Genomic DNA, 24,806 nt, shown 5'->3' with positions numbered 1-24,806 from the left:
GCTCATTTTTGTATTTTTAGTAGAGATGGGGTTTCACCATGTTGGCCAGGCTGGTCTTGAACTCCTGACTTCAGATGATCCACCTGCCTCGCGGCCTCCCAAAGTGCTGGGATTACAGGCGTGAGCCACTACACACCTGGCCCTTTTTTTTTTTTTTTTTTTTGAGACAGGGTCTCACGGTCTCACTCTGTAGCCCAGGCTGGATTGTAGTGGTGCAACCTCGGCTCACTGCAACCTCTGCCTCCTGGGCTCAAGTGATCCTCCTGCCTCAGCCTCCGGAGTAGCTGGGATGACAGATGTGCACCACCGTGCCTGGCTAACCGTTGTATTTTTTGTAGAGATGGGTTTTTGCCATGTTACCCATTATCCATCCTGGGCTTCAGAGATTCGCCCACCTTGGCCTCCTAAAGTGCTGGGACTACAGGTATGAGCCACTGCACCCAGCCTCACCCTTGCTTTCTTTAACCCCTGGGCCTCTGCATGTGCTATTGTCCTGATTTAAATCTAATTTATGCCCCATCAACCTTCTGCTTTTAGCTCAAAGAGCAAGTCCTCAAGTCCCACCTCCTCCAGGAAACCACCTATGAACACCCAGAGTAGGCCTTTTTTTTTTTTTTTTTTTTTTTTTTTTTGAGACAGGGTTTCACTGTGTTGCTCAGGCTGGAGTGCAGCGGCCCCATCTCAGCTCACTGCAGCCTTGACCTCCCAGGCTCAAGTGATCCTTCCACCTCAGGCTTACAAGGAGCTGGGACTACAGGCATGTGCCACCATACTCAGCTAATTTTTGTATTTTTTTGTGGAGATGGGGTTTTGCCATGTTGCCCAGGCTGGTTTCGAACTCCTGAGCTCAAGCAATCTGCCTGCCTCGCCCTCCCAAAGTGCTGGGATTATACATGTGTGCCCCTGCGTCTGGCTGAGAGCCTTTTTTTTTTTTCCCTCCTGAGATGGAATCTTGCTCTGTCACCCAGGCTGGAGTGCAGTGGTGGGGTATTGGCTCAGTGCAACCTCCACCTCCCGGGTTCAAGCGATTCTCTTGCCTCAGCCTCCTGAGTAGCTGGGACTACAGGTGCGTACCAGCACACCTGACTAATTTTTTTGTATTTTTAGTAGAGATGGGGTTTCACCATGTTAGCCAGGATGGTCTCGATCTCCTGACGTTCATGATCTGCCCGCCTTGGCTTCCCAAAGTGCTGGGATTACAGATGTGGGCCACCACGCCCGGCCTCTGGAGCCTATTTTATGTCCTCCTAGCACTGGGCACCCCTCCTGAGCTCTTGGTGCAGCTGCAATTTTATGCATGTTTAGGGCTTTCAGGTTTAATGCTCACATCCTCGCTAGACCCAGTCCCATTTACTGCTATATCCCCAGCAATCTGGAGACTCACACAGCCTTGGTAGCTGCTAGGTAAACATTTGTTGACTGAAGTCAGTGGACCTAGTGGCTCATGCCTGTAGTCCTTGCACTTTGGCAGGCTGAGGCCTGAGGATCCCTTGAGTCCAGAGTTCAAGACCAGCCTGGGCAATATAGGGAGAGACCCTGCCTCTATTATTATCGTTATTATAGTAGAGCGTGAGCCACCACACCTGGCCTATCTCTATTATATTAAATTAAAAATTTAAAACAATGAAATGGCCAGGCACAGGGGGTCATGCCTGTAATCGCAGCACTTTGGAAGGCCGAGGTGGGTGGATCACCTGAGGTCAGGAGTTCGAGAACAGCCTGACCAACAGGGTGAAACCCCATCTCTACTAAAAATACAAAAATTAGCCAGGCACAGTGGCATGTGCCTGTAATCCCAGCTACTCGGGGAGCTGAGGCAGGAGAATCGCTTGAACTCGGGAGGTGGAGGTTGTGGTGAGCAGAGATCACTCCATCACACTCCAGCGTGGGCAACAGAGCAAAGCTCCATCTCAAAAAAAAAAAAAAAAAAAGTGGACCTTAGAGGATTAAACAACTTGTCCAAGATTACTCTTACTCATCTTAGAACTACTAAATAGAGGAACTAAGATAAGAAACTAGGTCACTGGGCTTCAAGACCTACACTGAGATACAATATTGCCCTTGCAATGAAGGCTCAATCCCTCCACAGCCTTGTTACCTCCTTGGCCGTATCTCCACTTTTTTTTGACAGAGAGAGTCTCATTCTGTCACCCAGGCTGGAGTGCAGTGGCGCGATCTCGGCTCACTGCAACCTCTGCCTCCCAGATTCAAGCAGTTCTCCTGCCTCAGCCTCCCGAGTAGCTGGGATTACAGGCGCCTGCAACCATGCCCAGCTAATTTTTGTATTTTTTTGTAGAGATTGGGTTTCGCCATGCTGGCAAGGCTAGTCTCAAACTCTTGACCTCAAGTGATCCACCTGCCCCAGCCTCCCAAAGTGCTGGGATTACAGGTGTGAGCCACGGTGCCTGGCCCTTATCTACACTTCTTTACTCCTTCCATGTCAGCCCCACTGCTTCCTGGCACACTCCCACCTCAGGGCCACTGTACTTGCTGTTCCCTCTGCCTGGATATTGCCTGCAGCTTCAGATCTCAGATCCAACATCACCTGCATGGCACCACCTGGACCCCCACCACAGGTTCAAACAGTTCCCTGGGCTATACAGACATACTAGTGGCATGTCCCAGTTTGCAATCATACATTCACCAATATCATTATGAAGGAATATCTGTTTATCCCCAAACTCTAAGGCCTTTACAGGGAAGCCCTCCATCTCGATGCCTGATACACAGTAGGTGCTCGATAATGTTTGTGGTCTGAGGTCGGGCGTGGTCGGTCACATCTGCAATCCCAGTACTCTGCGAGCCCGAGGCAGGCAGATCACTTGAGGTCAGGAGTTTGAGACCAGCCCAGCCAACACGGTGAAACACCGTCTCTATTAAATATACAAAAATTAGCCGGGTGTGGTGGTTCACGCCTGTAATCCCAGCACTGTGGGAAGCTGAGGCGGGTGGATTACCTGAGGTCGGGAGTTCGAGACCAGCCTGACCAACATGGAGAAACTCCGTCTCTACTAAAAAATATAAAATTAGCCACACGTGGTGGCGCATGCCTGTAATCTCAGCTACTCGGGAGGCTGAGGCAGGAGAATTGCTTGAACCTGGGAGGCGGAGGTTGCAGTGAGCTGAGATCACCCTATTGCACTTCAGCCTGGGCAACAAGAGTGAAACTCCATCTCAAAAAAAAAAAAAAAAAAAAGTTAGCCAGGTGTGGTGGCAGGTGCCTGTAATCCCAGCTACTCAGGAGGCTGAGGCATGAGAATCGCTTGAACTAGGGAGGTGAAGGTTTCAGTGAGCCAAGATCGTTTCACTGCACTCCAACCTGGGTAACAGAGTGAGTCTGTCTCAAAAAAAAAAAAAATTTAAATTTAAATTTAAAAATATACAAAAATTAGCCAGGTGTGGGGGCAGGCGCCTGTAATCCCAACTACTCGGGAGGCAAAAGCTCGACGATTCGCTTGAACCCGGAAGGCAGAGGTTGCAGTGAGCCAAGATTGCACCACTGCACTCCAGTCAGGGCGACAGGGCAAGACTCTGATTCAAAAACAAACAAAAAGTTTGTGGTCTGAATAAATAATCAATTCCCTGCCTCTGACCTCTATCCACATTTATCTAGTCAAAGAAGACCAAGCAAATCCTAGGGCCGGGCGCGGTGGCTCACGCCTGTAATCCCAGCACTTTGGGAGGCCGAGGCGGGCGGATCACGAGGTCAGGAGATCGAGACCATCCTGGCTAACACGGTGAAACCCCGTCTCTACTAAAAATACAAAAAATTGGCCGGGTGAGGTGGCAGGCGCCTGTAGTCCCAGCTACAAGGGAGGCTGAGGCAGGAGAATGGCATGAACCCCGGGGGGCGGAGCCTGCAGTGAGCCGAGATCGCGCCACTGCACTCCAGCCTGGGTGAAAGAGCGAGACTCCGTCTCAAAAAAAAAAAAAAAAAAAAAAAAAGAAGACCAAGCAAATCCCAACACCTCTTTCTTCCGAAACCCCCATCTCTCCCCAGAGGTCCATACCAGTATAGGAACCCAGTAATAATTGAGGGGTGGTGCTGTATCCTGCACGATCCTGATACGGTGGGTGAAGAAGAAGAAAGCCAGGATCCCTGGAGAAGGAGAAGAAAGCAAGATGGTGAAGGGTTCTGGATATAGGAAACAGACTCCTAAGAAGATGACACCCATCACAAAAGTCAGAAATCAGGCTCCCACACCCTGAGAGGCGAGGTGGGCGGCACTCACCCACACTACCAACGATCAGAAGTTTGCCCAACAGGAAGAGGAAGTCAGTAACTTTATCCAGGACAGCCACTCTGCAGGGGACAGTGAGGGGCAGGTGTGAATGCTGGCTTCAGGAACCAGAGGAAGAGGGGGGTGGCAGGAGGAAGATGATAATGATTCCTGACCTGATGATGTTTCTCATGAGCAGGAAGAAGGCATTCCTGGCCGAGGTGCAGAAATTGGTGCCGTAGATGGCAATCTGGAGGAGAGTGGGAGGGAGAGATCAGACCCACTAGGTGGGCATGGGAGGTGGTCCTCTCACCCAGCAGGAGCTGGCGGGTTGGTTGGGGGTCCCAGGCCCACTCACCATGATGTAGGCATTCCTATTGAGGAATTTGATGAACTTCTCCAGGCACCAGAAGCAGCATTTGAGACAGGTCATGAGGCACTTGGCAAACTTGTTCTCTGCAGCTGGGAAGAGAAGGGAAGGGATGTGGAAGTGAGGGGACACCAGCCTGACTTGGAAGGGATCCCATCTTCCCTATCATACACACTTGCCAATGTCCAGGTCTCCTGAGTCCATGCTGTCAAAGAGACAGGGACTTAAGCCCAGGAGTTTGAGGCCGCAGTGAGCTATGATGGTGCCACTGCACTCCAGCCTGGGTGACAGAGTGAGAGATCCTGTCTCTAAAACAAAGTACCATCAATCCCAGCCCCACAGCCCTTCCTCTAAGAAAAATAAACAAGTTTTTTTTTCTTTTTCTTTTTTTTTTTTTTTGAGACGGAGTCTTTCTCTGTCCCCCAGGCTGGAGTGCGGGCGCGATCTCGGCTCACCGCAACCTCCACCTCCTGGATTCACGCCATTCTCCTGCCTCAGCCTCCCGAGTAGCTGGGACCACAGGCGCCCACCAACACGCCCGGCTAATTTTTTTGTATTTTTTAGTACAGACGGGGTTTCACCGTGTTAGCCAGGATGGTCTCGATCTCCTGACCTCGTGATCCACCAGCCTCGGCCTCCCAAAGTGCTGGGATTACAGGCTTGAGCCACCGCGCCCGGCCTTTTTTTCTTTTTTTTGTTTTTGTTTTTTTTTTTTTTTTTGGGACGGAGTCTCGCTGTCGCCCAGGCTGGAGTGCAGTGGCGCGATCTCGGCTCACTGCAGGCTCCGCCCCCTGGGGTTCACGCCATTCTCCTGCCTCAGCCTCCCGAGTAGCTGGAACTACAGGCGCCCGCCACCTCGCCCGGCTAATTTTTTGTATTTTTAGTAGAGATGGGGTTTCACCGGGTTAGCCAAGATGGTCTCGATCTCCTGACCTCGTGATCCGCCCGCCTCGGCCTCCCAAAGTGCTGGGATTACAGGCCTGAGCCACCGCGCCCGGCCTTTTCTTTTTTTTTTTTTTTGAAATGGAGTCTCGTTCTGTTGCCCAGGCTGGAGTGCAGTCGCTCGATCTCGGCCCACTGAAACCTCCACCTCTGGAGTTCAAGTGATTCTCCTGTCTCAGCCTCCCGAGTAGCTGGGACTGCAGATGCACACACCACCATGCCTGGCTAATTTTTGTATTTGTAGTAGAGACGGGGTTTCACCATGTTGGCCAGGCTGGTCTCCTGACCTCAGGTGATCCGCTCGCCTCAGCCTCCCAAAGTGCTGGGATTACGGGCGTGAGTCACGGCGCCCGGCTAATAAACCAGTTTTATTCCTGCTCTCTTCAGCGCAAATATATCCCACTCCAATTCGCTCTGGTAATAACCAATGGTGGGCCAGGCCTCTTGGGCCTGTCCCCTCAACAGCAAGAATTCCACTCAGTAGGTTCTCTGGTTTGCTCCTCCATCGCAGGACTCAATCACGCAACTCCTGAACTCTACCCCGTCATAGACAGAAACCCATCACTGCTCTATTATCTTGGCCCCGCCCACCTCCAAGCAAGAACCAATCCTGGTTTGCTATTCAGCCTCGCCCCCCAACAGGAGCTAATGTGAACCGTGGGTGGGCTGTACCTTTCAGCCGCTGATCCAGATACTCCAGTATCACACGGATGATCTGCACAATGGCCAGGATGAGCGCGCCAAAGGCCAGGGAGCCTGTGTGGTACCTGCGGGCCAAGGGGGTGGTCGGTGGCTGGGCCAGGCCTCGTCCTCCACCCCATCCTGCCCGCAACGCCAGCCCACCTGAGCGCCCGGCCAAAGGCAGAGAAGAGCGGGAAGGCCGGCAGGTCGTCCGGCTTGCGCAGGGCCCAGTAGTAGGAGGCAAAGGCCCCGGCCAGCGTGACCTGGCCCAGCGCCAGCACGAAGTTGGCCAACCAGAAGAACATGAAGGCATTGAAGATCTGCAGGCCCAGCAGGGCCCGGTGGTAGCCCGACTCACCACCGTAGAAGGCGAACTGGCAACGGGCATTGGGGCATTGGCGGGACTCATTGGAGGAGGGGAAGGTCTGTGGGAGAGAAGGGAGAACCGAGTCCAAAAAGAGGCACCAGGGGTTCACAGTGGGCTCTGAGCATCAGGTGTGGGGCCAGGAAAACCATGAGGTAGGACAGGAGACATAGGGATTGGAGTTAAGGGAAGGAATTAAGGGTTCAGAATATGGCTTGTGCAAAGGAAGGGATTCTAGAAACAAGACGTGGCCATCACTGGGGTCAAGAAGAGGGCATGGTGACAGGAAATGAAATGGGGGAAAAACGGGCCGGGTGAGGTGGCTCACGCCTGTAATCCCAGCACTTTGGGAGGCAGAGGCAGGTGGATCATGAGGTCAGGAGATCGAGACCATCCTGGCCAACATGGTGAAACCCTGTCTTTACTAAAAATACAAAAATTAGCCTGGTGTGCTGGTGTGTGCCTGTAATCCCAGCTACTCGGGAGGCTGAGGCAGGAGAATCGCTTGAACCAGGGAGTTGGAAGTTGCAGTGGGCTGAGATCATGCCACGGCACTCCAGCCTGGCGGCAGAGCGAGACTCTGTCCCATTTAAAAAAAAAAGGAAGTAGGGAAAAATGGGTGATTTAGCACCCAGGGTGAAGGCCAGGTCAAGTTGAAGAGAGGAAGCCAGCTTGCCCTGGGAAGTTGTTTGATCCAGTTAGAGAGTCTCTTCCCCACCGTGCGTCCTCCCCCACACCCAGCACAGGACATGCAACAGGGGCCAATTGTTTGCTGAACCTCCAAGTGGACATGAGAGGTTTCAAGTCGTCTGGGGCCTGCTGGGGCAATATCTGCCCTCCCCACCCCGGGGACGCCCACCTCTGGGTTGCAGGTTTTCGCAGTAAATAGGCAGGGGCCGTCATCAAAGATCTTATAGACCGCTTCGTTGGAAGTGGACAGGAAGCTGGAGGTTCGTTAAGGAAGCAGAGGTCTAGGACTGAGGACCCCAGGGACTTTTGTGGGAAAGAATCCATTCTCCCACCAGTTTCCAGCCCTGTCCCTAAGCTGCAGGTCACTTGTAGGCAAAGTTGGTCTTTAGCCATCCCTGGGGTCAGAGATCAGTGCCTGGGGGCAGATACACAGCAGTGCTGGCCCAGTAGGCGATGCAGAGGCACAGCAAGAAGAAGGTGACCAGTGGGTAGAGCATGGAGCACATGACGTATCCCACAGCCCTAGGGAGGAGCAGAGACACAGGCATCAGGGCAAAAGACACAACTCTAGGGACAGCTCCACCCTGGCCCCTGGCGCCCTGGCCCCCACCTGCTGGCTTCTTTGATGAGTGCAATCGCGATGAGAATTCTCTTCCGGAGAAAGATGAGCAGCAAGATGATTATGACTTCAAGGATACTCAGAATGATCACTGCAAAGGGCAAAGGCTGAGCCGCCTGGGCTCCCCACTCCCTCCAAGGCCTCATGTGGGGGCAGGATTGGGAGACTGTGACTCACTAAAGGCCAACCAGGTCTGCCGTAAGTGCAGGTACACCCGGAAATCCGTCTGAAAGCCGAGGTCCACCAAAGAGACATCAGAGCCGGCCTCACCACGCAGTCGGGAGTACTCCATGTAGCAGTGAAATATTCCTGCATGGGGGAACCACAAGCTCAGTCCAGCAGTGCCTCCTGCAACTTTGCAAAGCAGCTACAACTGCCCCCATTTAACAGAAGCAAACGTTGAGGCTTCTGCCTCAGGGACTTTACACTTCCAGTTCCCACCGCCTGGTGCATTCTCTTCCCATGGCTGGATCCCACACATCCTTAAGTCTCTGCCCACCTTCAGAGGAGACCTTCACCTTCTGAAGTGTCACCTTCAGAGGAGACCTTCCAGAACCCTTTTCCCCTACTTGGAATCATAGTCATATGCTGCCATGGTCTAAGTTCTCTCTCTCTCTCTTTTTTTTTGAGACGGAGTTTCACTCTTGTTGCCCAGGCTGGGGTTCAATGGCACAATCTCGGCTCACCGCAACCTCCACCTCACCGGTTCAAGCGATTCTCCTGCCTCAGCTTCCCGAGTAGCTGGGATTACAGGCATGCGCCACCATGCCCGGCTAATTTTGTATTTTTAATAGAGATGGGGTTGGCCAGGCGCAGTGGCTCACGCCCGTAATCCCAGCACTTTGGGAGGCCAAGACAGGTGGATCACGAGGTCAGGAGTTCGAGACCAGCCTGACCAACATGGTGAAACCCCATCTCTACTAAAAATACAAAAAAAAAAAAAAATTAGCAGGGCGTGGTGGTGGGCACCAGTAATCTCAGCTACTCAGGAGACTGAGGCAGGAGAATTGCTTGAATCCAGGAGGCGGAGGCGGAGGTTGCAGTGAGCTGAGATCGCGCCACTGCACTCCAGCATGGGTGACAGTGCGAGACTCTGTCTCAAAAAAAAAAAAAAAAAAAAAAGATGGGGTTTCTACATGTTGGTTAGGCTGGTCTCAAACTCCCGACCTCAGGTGATCCACCCGCCTCGGCCTCCCAAATTGCTGGGATTACAGGCGTGCACCACTGCACCCAGCTAGAAACCACTATTAATATGAATATTTTACTATGAGTGTCCCCAAATTGGATTGCCAAGCATTTTTCTTCCAGGAAAGTTCAAGGAATAATCAAAATATGGGCTGGGCACAGTAGCTCGCGCCTGTAATCCCAACACTTAGGGAGGCCAAGGCAGGAGGACTGCTCAAGCTCAGGAGTTCAAGACTAGCCTGGGCCACATAGGGAGAGCCTGTCTCTACAAAAATATTTAAAATTTAGCCAAGCATGATGGTGCATGCCTGTGGTTTCAGCTACTTGGGAGGCCAAGATGGAAGGATCACTTAAGCCCAGGAGTTCAAGGCTGCAGTGAGCTGTGATTGTACCACTGAGCTCCAGCCTGGGTGACAGAGTGAGACTCTGTCTCAAAAAACAAATCAAGGCTGGGCGCGGTGGCTCACGTCTGTAATCCCAGCACTTTGGGAGGTCGAGGCAGGCAGATCACGAGGAGGTCGAGACCAGCATGGCCAACATGGTAAAACCCCGTCTCTACTAAAAATACAAAAAAAATTAGCCAGGCATGGTGGTGGGTGCCTGTAATCCCAGATACTCGGGAGGCTGAGGCAGGAAAATTGCTTGAACCCGGGAGGCAGAGGTTGCAGTGAGCCGAGACTGCACCACTGCACTCCAGCCTGGGCAACAAAGCAAGACTCCATCTCAACAACAACAATAACAACAACAAAAAAACAACAACTCAAAAACAACAAAAATCCAAAGTATGAAGCATTGTTTTCTTGAGTACAATATTGTGTCTCTGGATTCCATAGGCCTGAACTAAACAGGCCCCTACCCATATTTTATCTGCACATTGCCTCTTTGTCATTTAGTTTGCCAAATAGAAATATGAATTACCCTCATTTTACAGAGAAATAAATTGAAGCAGTCCGGGCGCAGTGGCTCATGCCTGTAATCCTAGCACTTTGGGAAGCTGAAGTGGGCAGATCTCATGAGGTCAGGAGGTCGAGACCAGCCTGACCAACATGGAGAAACCCTGCCTCTAATGAAAATACAAAATTAGCCGGGCGTAGAGGTGCATGCCTATAATCCCAGCTACTTGGGAGGCTGAGGCAGGAGAATAACTTGGACCCAGGAGGCGAAGGTTGCAGTGAGCCAAGATCGCGCCATTGCACTCCAGCCTGGGCGACAAGAACAAAACTCCACCTCAAAAAAAAAAGAGAGAAATTGAAGCACAGTTAGGTTGAGGCACTTGCCCAAAGAATTGGCAAAGGCTATTCTAGTACCAGAGTATGCATCCTTAACTACTGTGCTGAGACATTTTTTCTTTTTTTTTTTTTGAGATGGAGTTTTGCTCTTGTTGCCCAGGCTGGAGTGCAATGGCGTGATCTCGGCTCACCACAACCTCCGCCTCCCAGGTTCAAGCGATTCTCCTGCCTCAGCCTCTCTAGTAGCTGGGATTACAGGCATATGCCACCACCCCTGGCAATTTTGTATTTTTAGTAGAGACGGGGTTTCTCCATGTTGGTCAGGCTGGTCTGGAACTCCTGACCTCAGGTGATCTGCCTGCCTCGGCCTCCCAAAGTGCTGGGATTATAGGCATGAGCCACTGCACCCGGCCTGACATTTTTTTCTCCTAATGGGCCATTTCCACGGGAAAGGGCAGGGTGGTGTGCAGATTCAGGAAAGAGGAGTCACAGGGAGGGGGTAACGCACCGTAGCCCAGCACCAGAATCACCATGATGATCATCACCCAGACCATAATACCAGCCAGGAAGCGGAGCAGGATGATGAAGAGGAGGCTCATCGCCATGGCAATGACCAGGCCTCTGGGGAAAAGAAAACGATCATGAACAGACTCCACCCTCGGCCACGCTTAGAGGGGGCAGCCAGGGGAGAGGACCCTTCCCTCCTGACTTACATGATAATCCAGTACCAAGAGACGGTATAATCTTCAAATATGCGCATGGCGAGTTGCCGCGCCTCTAGGACTCCATTGGCTTTCCTGGGGGAAGGAGAACAAGGCTCGGGTCAGACCCTCTTCCGTGATCAGGCCAACCCCAGGGGATGCCTGTCCCACCCAGAAAAGTGCGACCCTGGCATGGTGTGCCAATATCCTCACTTAGCGCCCTCCACCAGGTCTGTGATGTTTTTCCGGGAGCCATGCCCATCCTCATAGGTCGTCTCATTGCCCACCATCAGGACACCCTTGTAGGCGTGGATGGCGGGGAAGCATCTCCGGGCCACTGCATGGAGCAGAGGACGGGACCAGTCAGGCTGAGCCTCTGCACAGCCTCCCCATCCCCACCTGAGCCTCCTGGGGTCCCCTGACTCACAGGGTTTGCTGGGGATGAGGACAGCAGGGCAGTCACCATCTCGAAGCACCTCAGCCACTCCCTGCCAAGAGAGATGGAGGGAGGTGAGTCCCCCAGGCTAGTACACTGCCACTGCCCCTATCTGGGCTCTCAGGACAGTCTACAACTCACTTTATTGTTCTTGAAGCCAGGAACACAGAACTGCTTATAGTACTCAAAGTCCCGGGAGCTGCGAGCATTCAGGTACGTGAGGTAGCGGTCGGGGCATTTTTCCACGCAGATCTGGGAGGGGAGAAGGAAGGGATTGGGTGGAGTTGGGACAGACCGCTCAGGACAGAGGTCCCAGCCCACATTCACAGGGGGAAAAGGATGGGAAGTGGGGAGAGGAAAAAGGGAACGGTGGGGACAGGTTACCTGGGGAGTGGGACATTGGAATTCCAGCAGAACCAGGGGGCTGGCACATTTCACAATGTTGAAATAAAACAGATAGGGTTTGTTCCTGGAGTTAGAGAAGGGAGAATGGAAACTGTTAAGATTTCTTTCTTTTTTTTTTTTTTTTTTTTTTGAGACAGAGTCTCTTGCTCTTGTTGTCCAGGCTGGAGTGCAATGGTGCGATCTCGGCTCATCGCAACCTCCGCCTCCCAGGTTCAAGCAATTCTCCTGCCTCAGCCTCCCGAGTAGCTGGGATTACAGGTGCCTGCCACCAAGCCCGGATAATTTTTGTATTTTTAGTAAAGATGGGGTTTCAACCATGTTGGCCAGGCTGGTCTCAAACTCCTGACCTCAGGTGATCCGCCTGCCTTGGCCTCCCAAAGTGTTGGTATTACAGGTGTAAGCCACCACACCCGACCTGTTAAGACTTCCTAACCACCCTATAGAAAACTTTTTATTTTTCTCTCTCTTTTTTTTTTTTTTTTTAGATGGAGTCTTGCTCTGTTGCCCGGGCTGGAGTGCAATGGTGTGATGTGGGCTCACTACAACCTCCACCTCCTGGGTTCAAGCAATTCTCCTGCCTCAGCCTCCTGAGTAGCTGGGACTACAGGTGCCTGCCATGATGCCAGGCTAATTTTTGTATTTTTAGTAGAGACGGGGTTTTGCCATGTTGGCCACACTGGTCTCGAACTCCTGACCTCAGGTGACCCACCCGCCTCGGCCTCCCAAAGTGTTGGGATTATATGTGTGAGCCACTGTGCCCGGCCTCTTGTTTTTTTTTTTTGAGACAAGAGTCTTTCTCTGTTGCCCAGACAGAGTGAGCAGTGGTGCAATCTTGGCTCACTGTAGCCTCTACCTCCTGGGCTCAAGTGAACCTCCACCTCATCCTCCCGAGTAGCTGGGACTACAGGCGCACACAACCACACTTGGCTAATTTTTTGTATTACTGGTAGCGACAGAATTTCACCATGTTGCCCAGGCTGGCGTCAAGCGATCCTCCAGTCTGGGCCTCCCTAAGTACTGGGATTACGGGTGTGAGCCACCGTGCCCAGCCTATTGTTTCCTTTAAGATATTTTACATGGCCGGGTGCGGTAGCTCACACCTGTAATCCCAGCACTTTGGGAGGCCAAGGCAGGCGGATCACCTGAGGTCAGGAGTTTGAGACCAGCCTGGCCAACATGGAGAAACCCTGTCTCTACTAAAAATACAAAAAATTAGCCGGGTGTGGTGGCGGGTACCTGTAATCCCAGCTACTTAGGAGGCTGAGGCAGGAGAGTTGCTTGAACCTGGGTGGCGGGGGTTGCAGTGAGCCAAGATCGCACCATTGCACTCCAGCCTGAGCAACAGAGCGAGACTCTATCTCAAAAAAAAAAAAAAAAAAAAAGATATTTTATATAGGGCCAGGCGGGGTGGCTCAGGCCTGTCTTGTGCCAGTATTTTGGAAGGCCCAGGTGGGAAGATCGCTTGAGCCCAGGAGTTCCAGGCCGTAGCAAGCTATGATCCTGCCACTGGCTGACAGAGTGAGACACTGTGTCAAAATAATAATAATAGTAATAATAATAATAGGCTGGGTGTGGTGGCTGACACCTGTAATACCAGTAGTTTGGGAAGCCAAGACAGGCAGATAACCTGAGGTCAGGAGTTCGAGACCAGCCTGACCAATATGATGAAACCCTGTCTCTACTAAAAATACAAAAATTAGCCAGGCATGGTGGCATGTGCCTATAATCCCAGCAACTCGGGGAGGCTGAGGCAGGAGAACCACTTCAACCTGGGAGATGGAGGTTGCAATTAGCCGAGATTGTGCCATTGCACTCCAGCCTGGGTAACAAGAGCGAAGTTCCGTTTCAAAATATTAATAGTAAGAATAATAATTTAAAAACTGCAGCATCAGCAACTCTATGCCAGGTGCCATTGTTTTTTTGTTGTTTTTGTTTTTGTTTTTTTGAGATGGAGTCTTGCTCTGTTGCCCAGGCTGGAGTGCAGTGGCACGATCTCGGCTCATTGCAACCTCTGCCTCCTAGGTTCAAGCAATTCTCCTGCCTCAGCCTCCCGAGTAACCGGGATTACAGGCACATGCCACAATGCCCGGCTAATTTTTTTGTATTTTTAGTAGAGACAGGGTTTCACCATGTTGGCCAGGCTGTTCTTGATCCTCCCACCTCAGCCTCCCAAAGTGTTGGGATTACAGGTGTGAGCCACCACGCCCAGTGATGCCAGGTGGCATTCGAAGCTCTGTACATGTATTGGCACATCTAACCATCAAAATAGCCCCATGAGGGTGGGACTGTTATGATCCTCATTTTAGAGATGAGGAAAATGAAGTTCAGAGAGATTGAGACACCTGCCCTAGGTCACAGAGCCAGGAAGTGACACCACTCAGGCTGTGCTTGCTCTGTTGTCTCACCTGTTCATCACCACCTGACACGTGATCCAGGACTGTCCCCTCTCAGTCTCTCCCGCCCTTAAAATGTGCGCTGCCAGAGAACAGGAGGCTTACTCTCTCATTTAGAGCTGTGTGTCCCCAAGGACTAGAGTGGCTGAGGGTAGTGGGACTTTTATCAGTACTTGTTTTCTTTTCTTGTTGTTTTGTTGAGACCAGGTCTCGCTCTGTCGTCCAGGCTGGAGTGCAATGGTACAATCATATCTTACTGCAGCCTTGGCCTCCCAGCTCAAGCGATCTTCCCACCTCAGTCTGCTGGGTAGCTGGGACTAGAGGTGTGCCCCACCACGTCCACCTAATTTTTGTTTGTTTGTTTGTTTTGAGACAGAGTTTCACTCTGTCCCTCAGGCTAAAGTGCTGTGGCATGATCTCGGCTCATTGCAACTTCTGCCTCCCGTGTTCAAGTGATTCTCCTGCCTCAGCCTCCTGAGTAGCATGTGCCACCATGCCTGGCTAATTTTTGTATTTTTAGTGGAGACAGGGTTTCGCCATGTTGGCCAGGCTGGTCTCGAACTCCTGGCCTAAAGCGATACTCCTGCCTCGGCCTCCCAAAGTGTCGGAATTTCGGGCGTGAGTCACCATGCCCAGCCTATAAGCACTTGTTAACTGGACTTAGAGAGATGGGGAACGCCTAGAATCTTCTGCCCCCTCTTCCCCAGCCCCACCAGGCCCCAAGGAGTCAACTCACTCATTTTTTGTGCCCTTCTGCCCGCAGAACTCGCCCCGGCTATCAGTGGGGTAGATCACCTTTCGAGGGTCTCCATGAGTCCAGGCTGTGGAAAGATCCAGGGATACTGAGACACTGCCACTCCTCAGATCCAGCCCTGTTCCCACTCCAGAGGCTATGGCTGCCTCCGCCTACCCTGCAACTCCAAGTCCTGCCCTGTTCTCTACTCACCTATGATGCCCACAACCACATAGCCCACAATGGCCAGGAGCAGGAACACACAGCATATGACATCCGTGCAGCCCCTGGGGAGCAGAGGGGCAGCATTTAGAGGAGGCTTGGTGTTGTGTGCACCATGGGCCCATCTGCCCTCTGCAAACACCCTCATCCACGTGTTATTTGGACAAATTTTCCTGAGTCGTTTGAATGCCGTACCAAAGGGCACATGCATTTTAATTTTTATTTCATTTTATTTTTTATTTTATTTTATTTATTTTTTTTGAGACGGAGTCTCGCTTTGTCGCCCAGGCTGGAGTGCAGTGGCGCAATCTCGGCTCACTGCAAGCTCCGCCTCCCGGGTTCACGCCATTCTCCTGCCTCAGCCTCTCTGAGTAGCTGGGACTACAGGCGCCCGCCACCACACCTGGCTCATTTTTTGTATTTTTAGTAGAGACGGGGTTTCACCGTGGTCTCGATCTCCTGACCTCGTGATCCGCCCGCCTCGGCCTCCCAAAGTGCTGGGATTACAAGCGTGAGCCATCGCGCCCGGCCTCATTTCATTTTTTAATTTTGTGCAACAGAGTCTCACTCTGTCATCCAGGCTGGAATACAGTGGCATGATCATAGCTCACTACAACCTCGAACTCCTGGGCTCAAGCGATCCTCCTGCCTCAGCTTCCCAAGTAGTTGAGACTACAGGTGCACACCACCACACATTTTTTTAAAAATTTATATATATTCTGTAGAGACAAGGTCTTGCTATGTTGCCCAAGCTAGAATTTTTTTTTTTTTGAGAGGGAGTCTCACTCTGTCACTCAGGCTGGAGTGCAGTGGCACGATCTCAGCCTACTGCAACCACTACCTCCCAGGTTCAAGCGATTCTCCTGCCTCAGTCTCCCAAGTAGCTGGGATTATAGGTGCCCGCCACCATGCCCGGCTAATTCTTGTATTTTCAGTAGAGACAGGGTTTCACCATGTTGGCCAGGCTGGTCTCAAACTCCTGACCTCAAGTGATCCACCTGCCTTGGCCTCCCAAAGTGCTGGGATTATAGGTGTGAGCCACCGTGCCTGGCTGCATTTTATTTTTTTGTTATTATTTTTTTGAGACAGAGTCTCGCTGTTGTCCTCCAGGCTGGAGTGCAGTGGCGCAATCTCAGCTTACTGCAACCTCCACCTCCCAGGTTCAAGCAATTCTCCTGCCTCAGCCTCCTGAGTAGCCTCTGAGTAGTCACAGCTACTGGGGAGGCTGAGACAGAAGAAGTGCTTGAACCAGGAGGGGAAGGTTGCAGTGAGCTGAGATTGCACCACTCCAGCCTGGGTGACAGAGCTAGACTCCATCTCAAAAATAAATAAATAAATATAAACATGGTAAAAATTAAGTCCAGGCCAGGTGTGGTGACTCACACCTGTAATCCCAGCACTTTGGGAGGCCAAGGCAGGTGGATCACTTTGAGCTCACGAGGTCGAGACCAGCATGGGCAACACAGCGAAACATCTCTGCTAAAAGTACCAAAAAAAAAAAAAAAATTAGCCAGGTGTGGTGGTGCACGCCTGTAATCCCAGCTACTCGGGAGACTGAGGTGGGAGAATTGCTTGAACCCGGGAGGCGAAGGTTGCAGTGAGCCGAGATTGGGATTGCGCCACTGCACTCCAGCCTGGTGACAGAGCAAGACTCCATCTCAAAAAAAAAAACGTTTCAAATATTTGTCACCAGTCTGTTGGAGAACAGATGGGAGGGGGTGTGAAGAGACAGGGATTGGGGTAGTATTAGCGGGGAGAACCCCCCAAAACCCAGAGCCCTTACCTGTTGTAAATGGGTCCCTTGAAAGTGGGATCATACTTCTGTGGCGTTCCTGAAAGTTAAGAAGATTAAGATGGATGGGATTGGAGACCTGAACCAAGACAGGGCTGGGAGAGCCCCCCTCCCAAAAGCCCCTAGGGGTGTCTTTGCCTTGGCAAGAATAAAATTCAGAGACCTGTGGAATTTTCTGCCTCATCCACCTCCAGGTGACCCACCCAAGCCCCCAGTTCTGACAGGCCAGGACAGAAGAGGAAGGAGGGATCACCAATTGTGAAAAATTTATTAATTGGCGGCCACCCACTGGGAAGAGGGCTGAAATGGTGGCCACAAGGGAACCAGGTGGAGATGGGGAAGGTCTGAGGTGGGATAGGGGGAAGGGGGCGCCGGCAGCAGTGCCAAGCAGAGGGGTACAGGGGCAGGTCCTTCGGGTGGGGGAGAGTAAGGAGGGTCGTCTGCGAGGCTCCAGGGGATAAGTGGGGTGAGGGGGCCTGGCTGATGGTGGGGAAGCTCCAGGCGCAGATTTGCAATTGCGCTCCCCCTCCAGCCCCCTTCCCTGCGCCCCATGTCCTCTCAAGGCCCCCTCCGAGGGACCGAGGGGTCGGCCCGGGGCTGCGGGCCGGGGTCGCTGCCTACCATGTTTCCCGTAGTAGTGGGGCCGCTCGTCCCCCATCCCTGCAGGCGACCAGCCCCGGCGGCCGCCCGCGCTCTCTCCCGCGCCCCCTCGGCCCTCCCGAGTCTGGAGGGAGGCACTGACCGCGCGACTGGCGGCGGCTCCTCCCAGCACAGCGCCAGGCGGGGCGGCCCAAACCGGTCAGACCGGCCCGAGCTGGGCAGCTGCCCAGACTGAAGAACCCGGGAGGGCGCGGGCGGGGCGGCAGCTGCTCCCGCCACTCAGCGGCCGGCCGGATTTAGCCCTCCCCGCCCCCACCCGGGAACCCTGCGTCTTCACCCTGGGAACACTCCGCCACCGGGCGATGCCGCCTAGAACCCCTGGCCACCCTGAAAGGGCGTTTCTGTGGCTTCGTTTTGCAGGTGTGGAAACTGAGGCATTAGGAGGGAAAACGGGCCACGGCCCAAACCCAGACAACCAACTGTGGAGTGTTGGTGCTGAAAACTTCTCCAGCCTGTGCAGGAAATTAGTTTTCTTTTTGTCTGCTGCTTTTTTTTTTTTTTGAGACAGGATCTCCCTCTGTTGCCCAGGCTGGAGTGCAGTGGTGCAATCACAGCTCATCGCAGTCTCGACCTCCCTGCCTCAAGCCATCCTCTTGACTAAGCCTCCCGAGTAGCTGGGACTACAGGTGCTCTACTGCACTCGGCTAATTTTTAATTTTTTTTTTTTTTTTTTTTTTTTTTTGAGACGGAGTCTCCCTCTGTCGCCCAGGCTGGATGGAGTGCAGTGGCGCGATCTCGGCTCACTGCAAGCTCCGCCTCCCGGGTTCACGCCATTCTCCCGCCTCAGCCTCTCCGAGTAGCTGGGACTACAGGCGCCAGCCACCACGCCCGGCTAATTTTTTTGTATTTTTAGTAGAGACGGGGTTTCACCGTGGTCTCGATCCCCTGACCTCGTGATCCGCCCGCCTCGGCCTCCCAAAGTGCTGGGATTACAAGCGTGAGCCACCGCGCCCAGCCAATTTTTAATTTTTTTTGTAGAGATGGGATCTTGCTATGTTGCCCAGGCTCATCTTTAACTCCTGGACTCGTGGGCTCCTCCCACCGTGGCCCCCCAAAGTGCTGGGATTACCAGCGTGCACTACTGGGCCTGGCCTTAGAACAAGTATTTACTCAGCCCTTAGTGGGTGCAGGCCTTGGGCGGGGCACCGCATACAGTGAGGAAGGAGAGAGACCCAATCTCCACCCTTGTGGAGCCCACATCCTCCTGGGTCGCCCTGAATTCAAATGCTCCTTCTGCACCCTCTGAACTAGAGGATACTTACAAAGGCCTTATCTTCCTTAAGCCTCAATTTCCTCAACTGCAAAATGAGGCTAAAGTATGAAACCAAAACAGACCTCAAAGAGCAGGCATAGGCCAGGCGCAGTGGCTCACGCCTGTAATCCCAACACTCTGGGAGGCTGAGGCAGGTGGATCACTGGCGATCAGGAGTTCTAAGCCAGCCTGGCCAACATGGTGAAACCCCTTCTCTACTAAAAATACAAACATTAGCCAGTGTGGTGGCACATGCCTGTAATCCCAGCTACTTGGGAAGCTGAGGCAGGAGAATCGCTTAAACCCAGGAGGTGGAGGTTGCAGTGAGCCAAGATCACCTCACTGCACTCCAACCTGGGGGTACAGAGTGAGATTCTGTCTCAAAAAAAAAAAGAAAAGAAAAACAAAAAGAAAAAAGAAAATAGGCTGGGTGTGGTGGCTAACGCCTATAATCCCAGCAGTTTGGGAGGCAGAGGTGGGCGGATCATGAGGTCAAGAGATCGAGACCATCCTGGCCAACTTGGTGAAACCCCGTCTCTACTAAAAATACAAAAATTAGCTGGATGTTGTGGTGTGCACCTGTAGTCCCAGCTACTTGGGAGGCTGAGGCAGGAGAATCGCTTGAACCCGGGAGGCGGAGGTTGCAATGAGCCGAGATCGCGCCACTGCACTCCAGCCTGGGTGACAGAGCAAGACTCTGTCTCAAAAGATCAATCAATCAATCAATAAATCAAAAATTAGCCAGGTGTGGTGGTTCACTCCTGTAATCCCAGCACTGTGGGAGGCAGAGGCGGGCAGATCACCTGAGGTCAGGAGTTCGAGACCAGCCTGGCCAACAAGGCAAAACCCTATCTATACTAAAAATATAAAAATTAGCCAGGTGTCGTGGTGGGCACCTGTAATCCCAGCTACTGGGGAGGCTGAAGTAGGAGAATCGTTTGAACCTGGGAGGTGGAGGTTGCAGTGAGCTGAGATTATGCCACTGTACTCCAGCCTGGGCGACAGAGTGAGGCTCCGCCTCAAAAAAAATAAAATACAAAACAATAAAAATAGAGACAGGATCTCACTGTGTTACCCAGGCTGGTCTCAAACTCCTGGCCTTAAGCAATCCTCCCACCTCAGCCTCCCAAAGTGCTGGGATTGCAGGCACGAGTCACCACGCCGCAACCTGCCTCTACTTGAATATTTATATTTATAGTGCAGCCGGTTATTTGGTTAACATGGCATTATACTGGTGGCGTGCAGGTATCCTCAGCAGGAATATACATTTAGTGTTGGGGGCACACAGACAGCATGAGGTTATACAGTCAGCATGATCATATACAGTTGGTGTCCAATAATTGTAGCTGCTGCCTTAGACTCTAGGACTCGCAGGCAGGGCTCTGGTCACTAACTCAACTTATCCTTAAAAAGGCGTCCTCTCCTCCTAGTAGCCTCCAGCAGAGGGGCCCTGTCTAAACACCTGGACCACAGGCAAGGCCCGAGGCGCCAAGTCACGCCCTGGGGTGACCCAGACTCCTAAAGAAGCCCTGTGGTTCTCGAAGTCTCTGCCAGCCCAAAGGCTGGCTGGTCCCACCCTACCCATTCCAAGCAGTGGACAAACAGAGTGAGCCACAGGCCTCTTCTCTTCCCAACTACACGGGGTACCCTGGGGACAATTTATTCAGGCCCCACCCACCAGCTCCACACTGAGGAATCCCAAAAGTTAAGCCCTCTGGAAACTCTTGTCTCTGAGCTGCACACCCATGTGACATCCATCTCCCCCCAACACATGTGAGCATCTCATACTCAGTGCGGTGGCATCTAAGCTTTTTTGTTTTTGAGACAGGGTCTCACTTTGTTGCCCATGCTGGAGTGCAGTGGCACAATCACAGCTCACTGTAGCTTTGACCTCCTGGGCTCAAGCGATCCTCCCACCTCAGCCTCCTGAGTAGCTAGGACCACAGGCATGCATCACCACACTCAGGTAATTTTTTGTATTTTTAGTAGAGACAGGGTCTCGCAATGTTGCCCAGGCTGGTCTGGAACTCCTGGCCTCAGGGATCCTCCCACCTCAGCCTCCCAAAGTGCTGTAATTATAGGTGTGAGCCACCGCGCCTGGCCTGTCCAAGCTTCTGATTATCCCATGACTCAGCTCCATCCTCCCACGTGCTCTGGCCAGGAACCTGGGCTGCCTCTCTGCTTGAGGTCAGTTTTGCCTTCAGAGCTATCCAGAATCCAACCTCTTCTCACCTGCTCCTCAAGCATCCACCCTTTCACACAGCCCTGTCATCTCCTGCCTGGACCAACACAGACACTTTCTATCCTCGCTATAGCGGCCAGAGACATCTGTGCACACCTAAGTCAGGAAACATCCCTGCTCTGCTCAGAAACCTCCATGGTTCCCACCTCATTCCAAGGAAAAAGCCCAGCTCTTCACCAGGGCCCACAAGGCCTTGCATGATCTGCCCTGTCACCTCCCTGCCCTCACCTCCTCCCTCTCTCTCTCCATGGCTTACTCTGTTCCAGCCTCACTGGCCTCCTGGGTATGTCCCACGCTCAGCAGGCATGGTCTGACCTCAGGGCCTTTGCGCTAGCTGCTCGGTCCCTCTGCTTAGAATGCTCTTCTCCCAGATGTCCATACAGCTCCACTGCCTTCAGGCCTTGCCTGAAATATCACCTTGGCAAGGCATGGTGGCTCACACCTGTCATCCTAGCACTTTGGGAGGCTGAGACAGGCAGATCACTGGAGACCAGTAGTTTGAGACCAGCCTGGGCAACACTGTGAAACCTCATCTCTACTAAAATTACAAAAATTAGCCAGGTAAGGCCAGGCGCAGTGGCTCACGCCTATAATCCCAGCACTTTGGGAGGCCGAGGCAGGCAGATTACCTGAGGTTGGGAGTTCGAGACCAGCCCGACCAACACAGAGAAACCCCGTTTCTATTAATACAAAAATTAGCCGGGGCGAGGTGGCGCATGCCTGTAATTCCAGCTACTTGGGAGGCTGAGGCACGAGAATCGCTTGAACCTGGGAAGCGGAGGTTGCAGTGAGCCGAGATCATGCCATTGCACTCCAGCCTGGGCAACAAGAGCAAAACTCCGTCTCAAAAATAAATAAATTAAATTAACAATTACCCAGGCGTGGTGACACATACCTGTAGTCCCAGCAACTTGGGAGGTGGAGGTGGGAGGATCACCTGAGACCAAGAGGTCGAGGCTGCAATGAGCCAAGATCCTGGCACTGCACTCCAGGCTGGGTGACAGAGCAAGATTCCATCTCAAAAAAAACCCACAAAAAAACAAAAAAAAAATCCCAACCATCCCTTTCCTCTCTGTCCTATGACCTTTTCTTTTCTTTCTTTTTTTTTTTTCTTTTTTGAGACAGAGTCTCGCTCTGTCACCCAGGCTGGAGTGCAGTGGTGTCACCTAGGCTCACTGCAACCTCCACCTCCCAGGTTCAAGTGGTTCTCCTGCCTCAGGCTCCCGAGTAGCTGGGACTACAGGCACACACCACCGCGCCTGGCTGATTTTTGTATTTTTAGTAGTAGAGACGGGCTTTTACCATGTCTCTACTACTGGCCTCGAACTCCTGACCTCAAGTGATCTGCCCACCTTCGCCTCCCAAAGTGCTGGGATTACAGGCATGAGCCACTATACCTGGCCCCTATGACTTTCTCTTTGTTGTTATTATCAAATAGAGTCTTGCTTTGTCACTCAGGCTGGAATGCAGTGGAGCAATCATAGCTCACTGCAGCCTAAACCTCCTAGGCTCAAATGATCTTCTCGCCCCAGCCTCCCAAGTAGCTGTGACTATAGGCACACACCACCATGCCTGCCTAATTTTAAAACTTTTTGTAGACCAGTGTCTCGCTATGTTGCCCAAGGCTGGTCTCAAACTCCTGAGCTCAAGCCTTCCTCCCACCTCGGCCTTCCAAAGCCCTGGGGTTACAGATGTGATAAATTTTGCTTCTTATCGGCCGGGCGCGGTGGCTCACGCCTGTAATCCCAGCACTTTGGGAGGCCGAGGCGGGCGGATCACGAGGTCAGGAGATCGAGACCATCCTGGCTAACACGGTGAAACCCCGTCTCTACTAAAAATACAAAAAATTAGCTGGGCGTGGTGGCGGGCGCCTGTAGTCCCAGCTACTAAGGAGGCTGAGGCAGGAGAATGGCGTGAACCCGGGAGGCGGAGCTTGCAGTGAGCCGAGATCGCGCCACTGCACTCCAGCCTGGGCGACAGAGCCAGACTCCATCTCAAAAAAAAAAAAAAAAAAAATTTTGCTTCTTATCACCATCTGACATGTTAGACATTTGCTTATTGGTTGTTAATTATCTGCCCTCTTGCCTACTGCCTGCATAAGGACATGGATTTGTGTGTCTTTCATTCAGGCTGCGTCCCCAGTATACAGCATAGCACCTGGCATAAAACAAACATTTCATAAGTATTTGTTGAATGAATAGCCACAATATATAATACATGTATGTAGAGTGAACACTGAAAATAAAAACGCAGCTTAGAATTTTCCAAGGGTACGTATTTTAAAAATCAATTTGCGTTTTTTGCTTGTTTTTTTTTGGAGATGGAGTCTTGCCCTGCTGCCCCATCTTGGCTCACCGCAACCTCCAGGTTCAAGTGATTCTTCTGCCTCAGCACCCCCGAGTAACTGGAATTACAGGCGCACACCACTATGCCAGGCTAATTTTTGTATTTTTAGTAGAGACGGGGTTTCACTATGTTTGCTAGGCTGGTCTCGAACTCTTGACGTCAGGTGATCCGCCCACCTCAGCCTTCCAAGGTGCTGGGATTATAGGCATGAGTCACAGCGCCCGGTAATTTTGTTTTAGTTTTTGAGACAAAGCCTCACTCTGTTGCCCAGGCTGGAGTGTGGTGGCACAATCTTGGCTCACTGCAACCTCCACCTCCTGGGCTCGAGTGATCCTCCCACCTCAGCCTTTCGAGTAGCTGGGACTACCCACACACCATTGCACCCAGCTAATTTTTTTTGGATTTTTTTTGTGGAGACAGGATTTCACCATGTTGCCCAGGTTGGAGATTTGCAATTTTTTTTTGAGATGGAGTCTCACTCTGTCACCCAGGCTGGAGTGCAGTGGCATGATCTCGGCTCACTGCAACCTCCGCCTCCCAGGTTCAAGCGATTCTCCTGCCTCAGCCTCCCAAGTAGCTGGGACTACAGGCGCACGCCACCACACCCGGCTAATTTTTTGTATTCTAGTAGAGCTGGGGTTTCACTGTGTTGCCCAGGCTAGTCGCGAACTCCTGAGCTCAGGCAATCCGCCTGCCTCAGCCTCCAGAAGTGCTGGGATTACAGGTGTGAGCCACTGCGTCCCGGCGGAGATTTGCTAATTTTACACTTAAATGAATCTCAGGCCAGGCATAGTGGCTGACGCCTGTAATCCCAACATTTGGCAAGAGAATTGCTTGAGTCCAGGAGTTCGACACTAGCCTAGGCAATATATTGAGACCTCGTCTCTACAAAAATATTTTTTCTTTTTTGTATTGCAAATCGAGCAGCCTCCCAAGCCAAAGTAGGCTCTGAGTCTAAAAAAAAAACAAACTTTTTTTTTCCTGAAACATGGTCTGGCTCTATTGCCCAGGCTGGAGTACAGTGTCACGATCTTAGCTCACTGCAACCTCTATCCACTAGGCTCAAGCAAGTCTCCCTGAGCCTCCCGAGTTGCTGAGACCACGGACACACAACATCATACCCAGCTAATTTTTTATAGTTTTTGTAGGGACTGGGCTTTGCCATGTTGCCCAGGCTGGTCTCGAACTCTTGAGTTCCAGCGACCCACCCGCCTCGGCTTCTCAAAGTGCTGGGATTACAGGTGTGAGCCACTGTGCCCAGCCAAAATTTTTTAAAATTAGCTGGGTATGATGTGCCTGTAGTCCCAGCTACTGGGGAAGCCTA

The 24,806-nt window shown here is 52.1% G+C and overlaps 1 protein-coding gene across 4 annotated transcripts in view; it reads right to left on the bottom strand.

Moving 5' to 3' along the window:
- Window positions 1-24,806, bottom strand: part of SLC44A2 (solute carrier family 44 member 2 (CTL2 blood group)) — a 46,375-nt gene that overhangs the window by 2,535 nt on the left and 19,034 nt on the right. For 2 of the 4 annotated variants that reach the window (XM_055238527.2, XM_055238529.2), the window contains exons 2-20: window positions 16,974-17,022; window positions 15,182-15,255; window positions 14,972-15,056; window positions 11,822-11,906; window positions 11,579-11,689; window positions 11,429-11,489; window positions 11,215-11,338; window positions 11,014-11,097; window positions 10,809-10,921; window positions 8,064-8,195; window positions 7,878-7,977; window positions 7,697-7,789; window positions 7,437-7,521; window positions 6,376-6,638; window positions 6,205-6,299; window positions 4,579-4,682; window positions 4,397-4,470; window positions 4,233-4,303; window positions 4,011-4,099 (exon numbers count right to left, since the gene is read on the bottom strand). In XM_055238527.2, the coding sequence (XP_055094502.1) occupies window positions 4,011-4,099; window positions 4,233-4,303; window positions 4,397-4,470; window positions 4,579-4,682; window positions 6,205-6,299; window positions 6,376-6,638; window positions 7,437-7,521; window positions 7,697-7,789; window positions 7,878-7,977; window positions 8,064-8,195; window positions 10,809-10,921; window positions 11,014-11,097; window positions 11,215-11,338; window positions 11,429-11,489; window positions 11,579-11,689; window positions 11,822-11,906; window positions 14,972-15,056; window positions 15,182-15,255; window positions 16,974-17,022 (1,892 nt within the window). Of the gene's footprint in view, window positions 1-4,010; window positions 4,100-4,232; window positions 4,304-4,396; window positions 4,471-4,578; window positions 4,683-6,204; window positions 6,300-6,375; window positions 6,639-7,436; window positions 7,522-7,696; window positions 7,790-7,877; window positions 7,978-8,063; window positions 8,196-10,808; window positions 10,922-11,013; window positions 11,098-11,214; window positions 11,339-11,428; window positions 11,490-11,578; window positions 11,690-11,821; window positions 11,907-14,971; window positions 15,057-15,181; window positions 15,256-16,973; window positions 17,023-17,603; window positions 17,811-24,806 lie in introns of those variants that run through there. The other 2 variants (XM_055238528.2, XM_055238525.2) reach the window with 2 other exon arrangements.

The sequence above is a fragment of the Symphalangus syndactylus genome, chromosome 13, assembly GCF_028878055.3.
Source record: "Symphalangus syndactylus isolate Jambi chromosome 13, NHGRI_mSymSyn1-v2.1_pri, whole genome shotgun sequence".
NCBI classification, from domain to species: Eukaryota; Metazoa; Chordata; class Mammalia; order Primates; family Hylobatidae; genus Symphalangus; species Symphalangus syndactylus.
The sequence above is the reverse complement of the archived record's forward strand: the minus strand, read 5'-3'. Positions and strand labels throughout refer to the sequence as shown.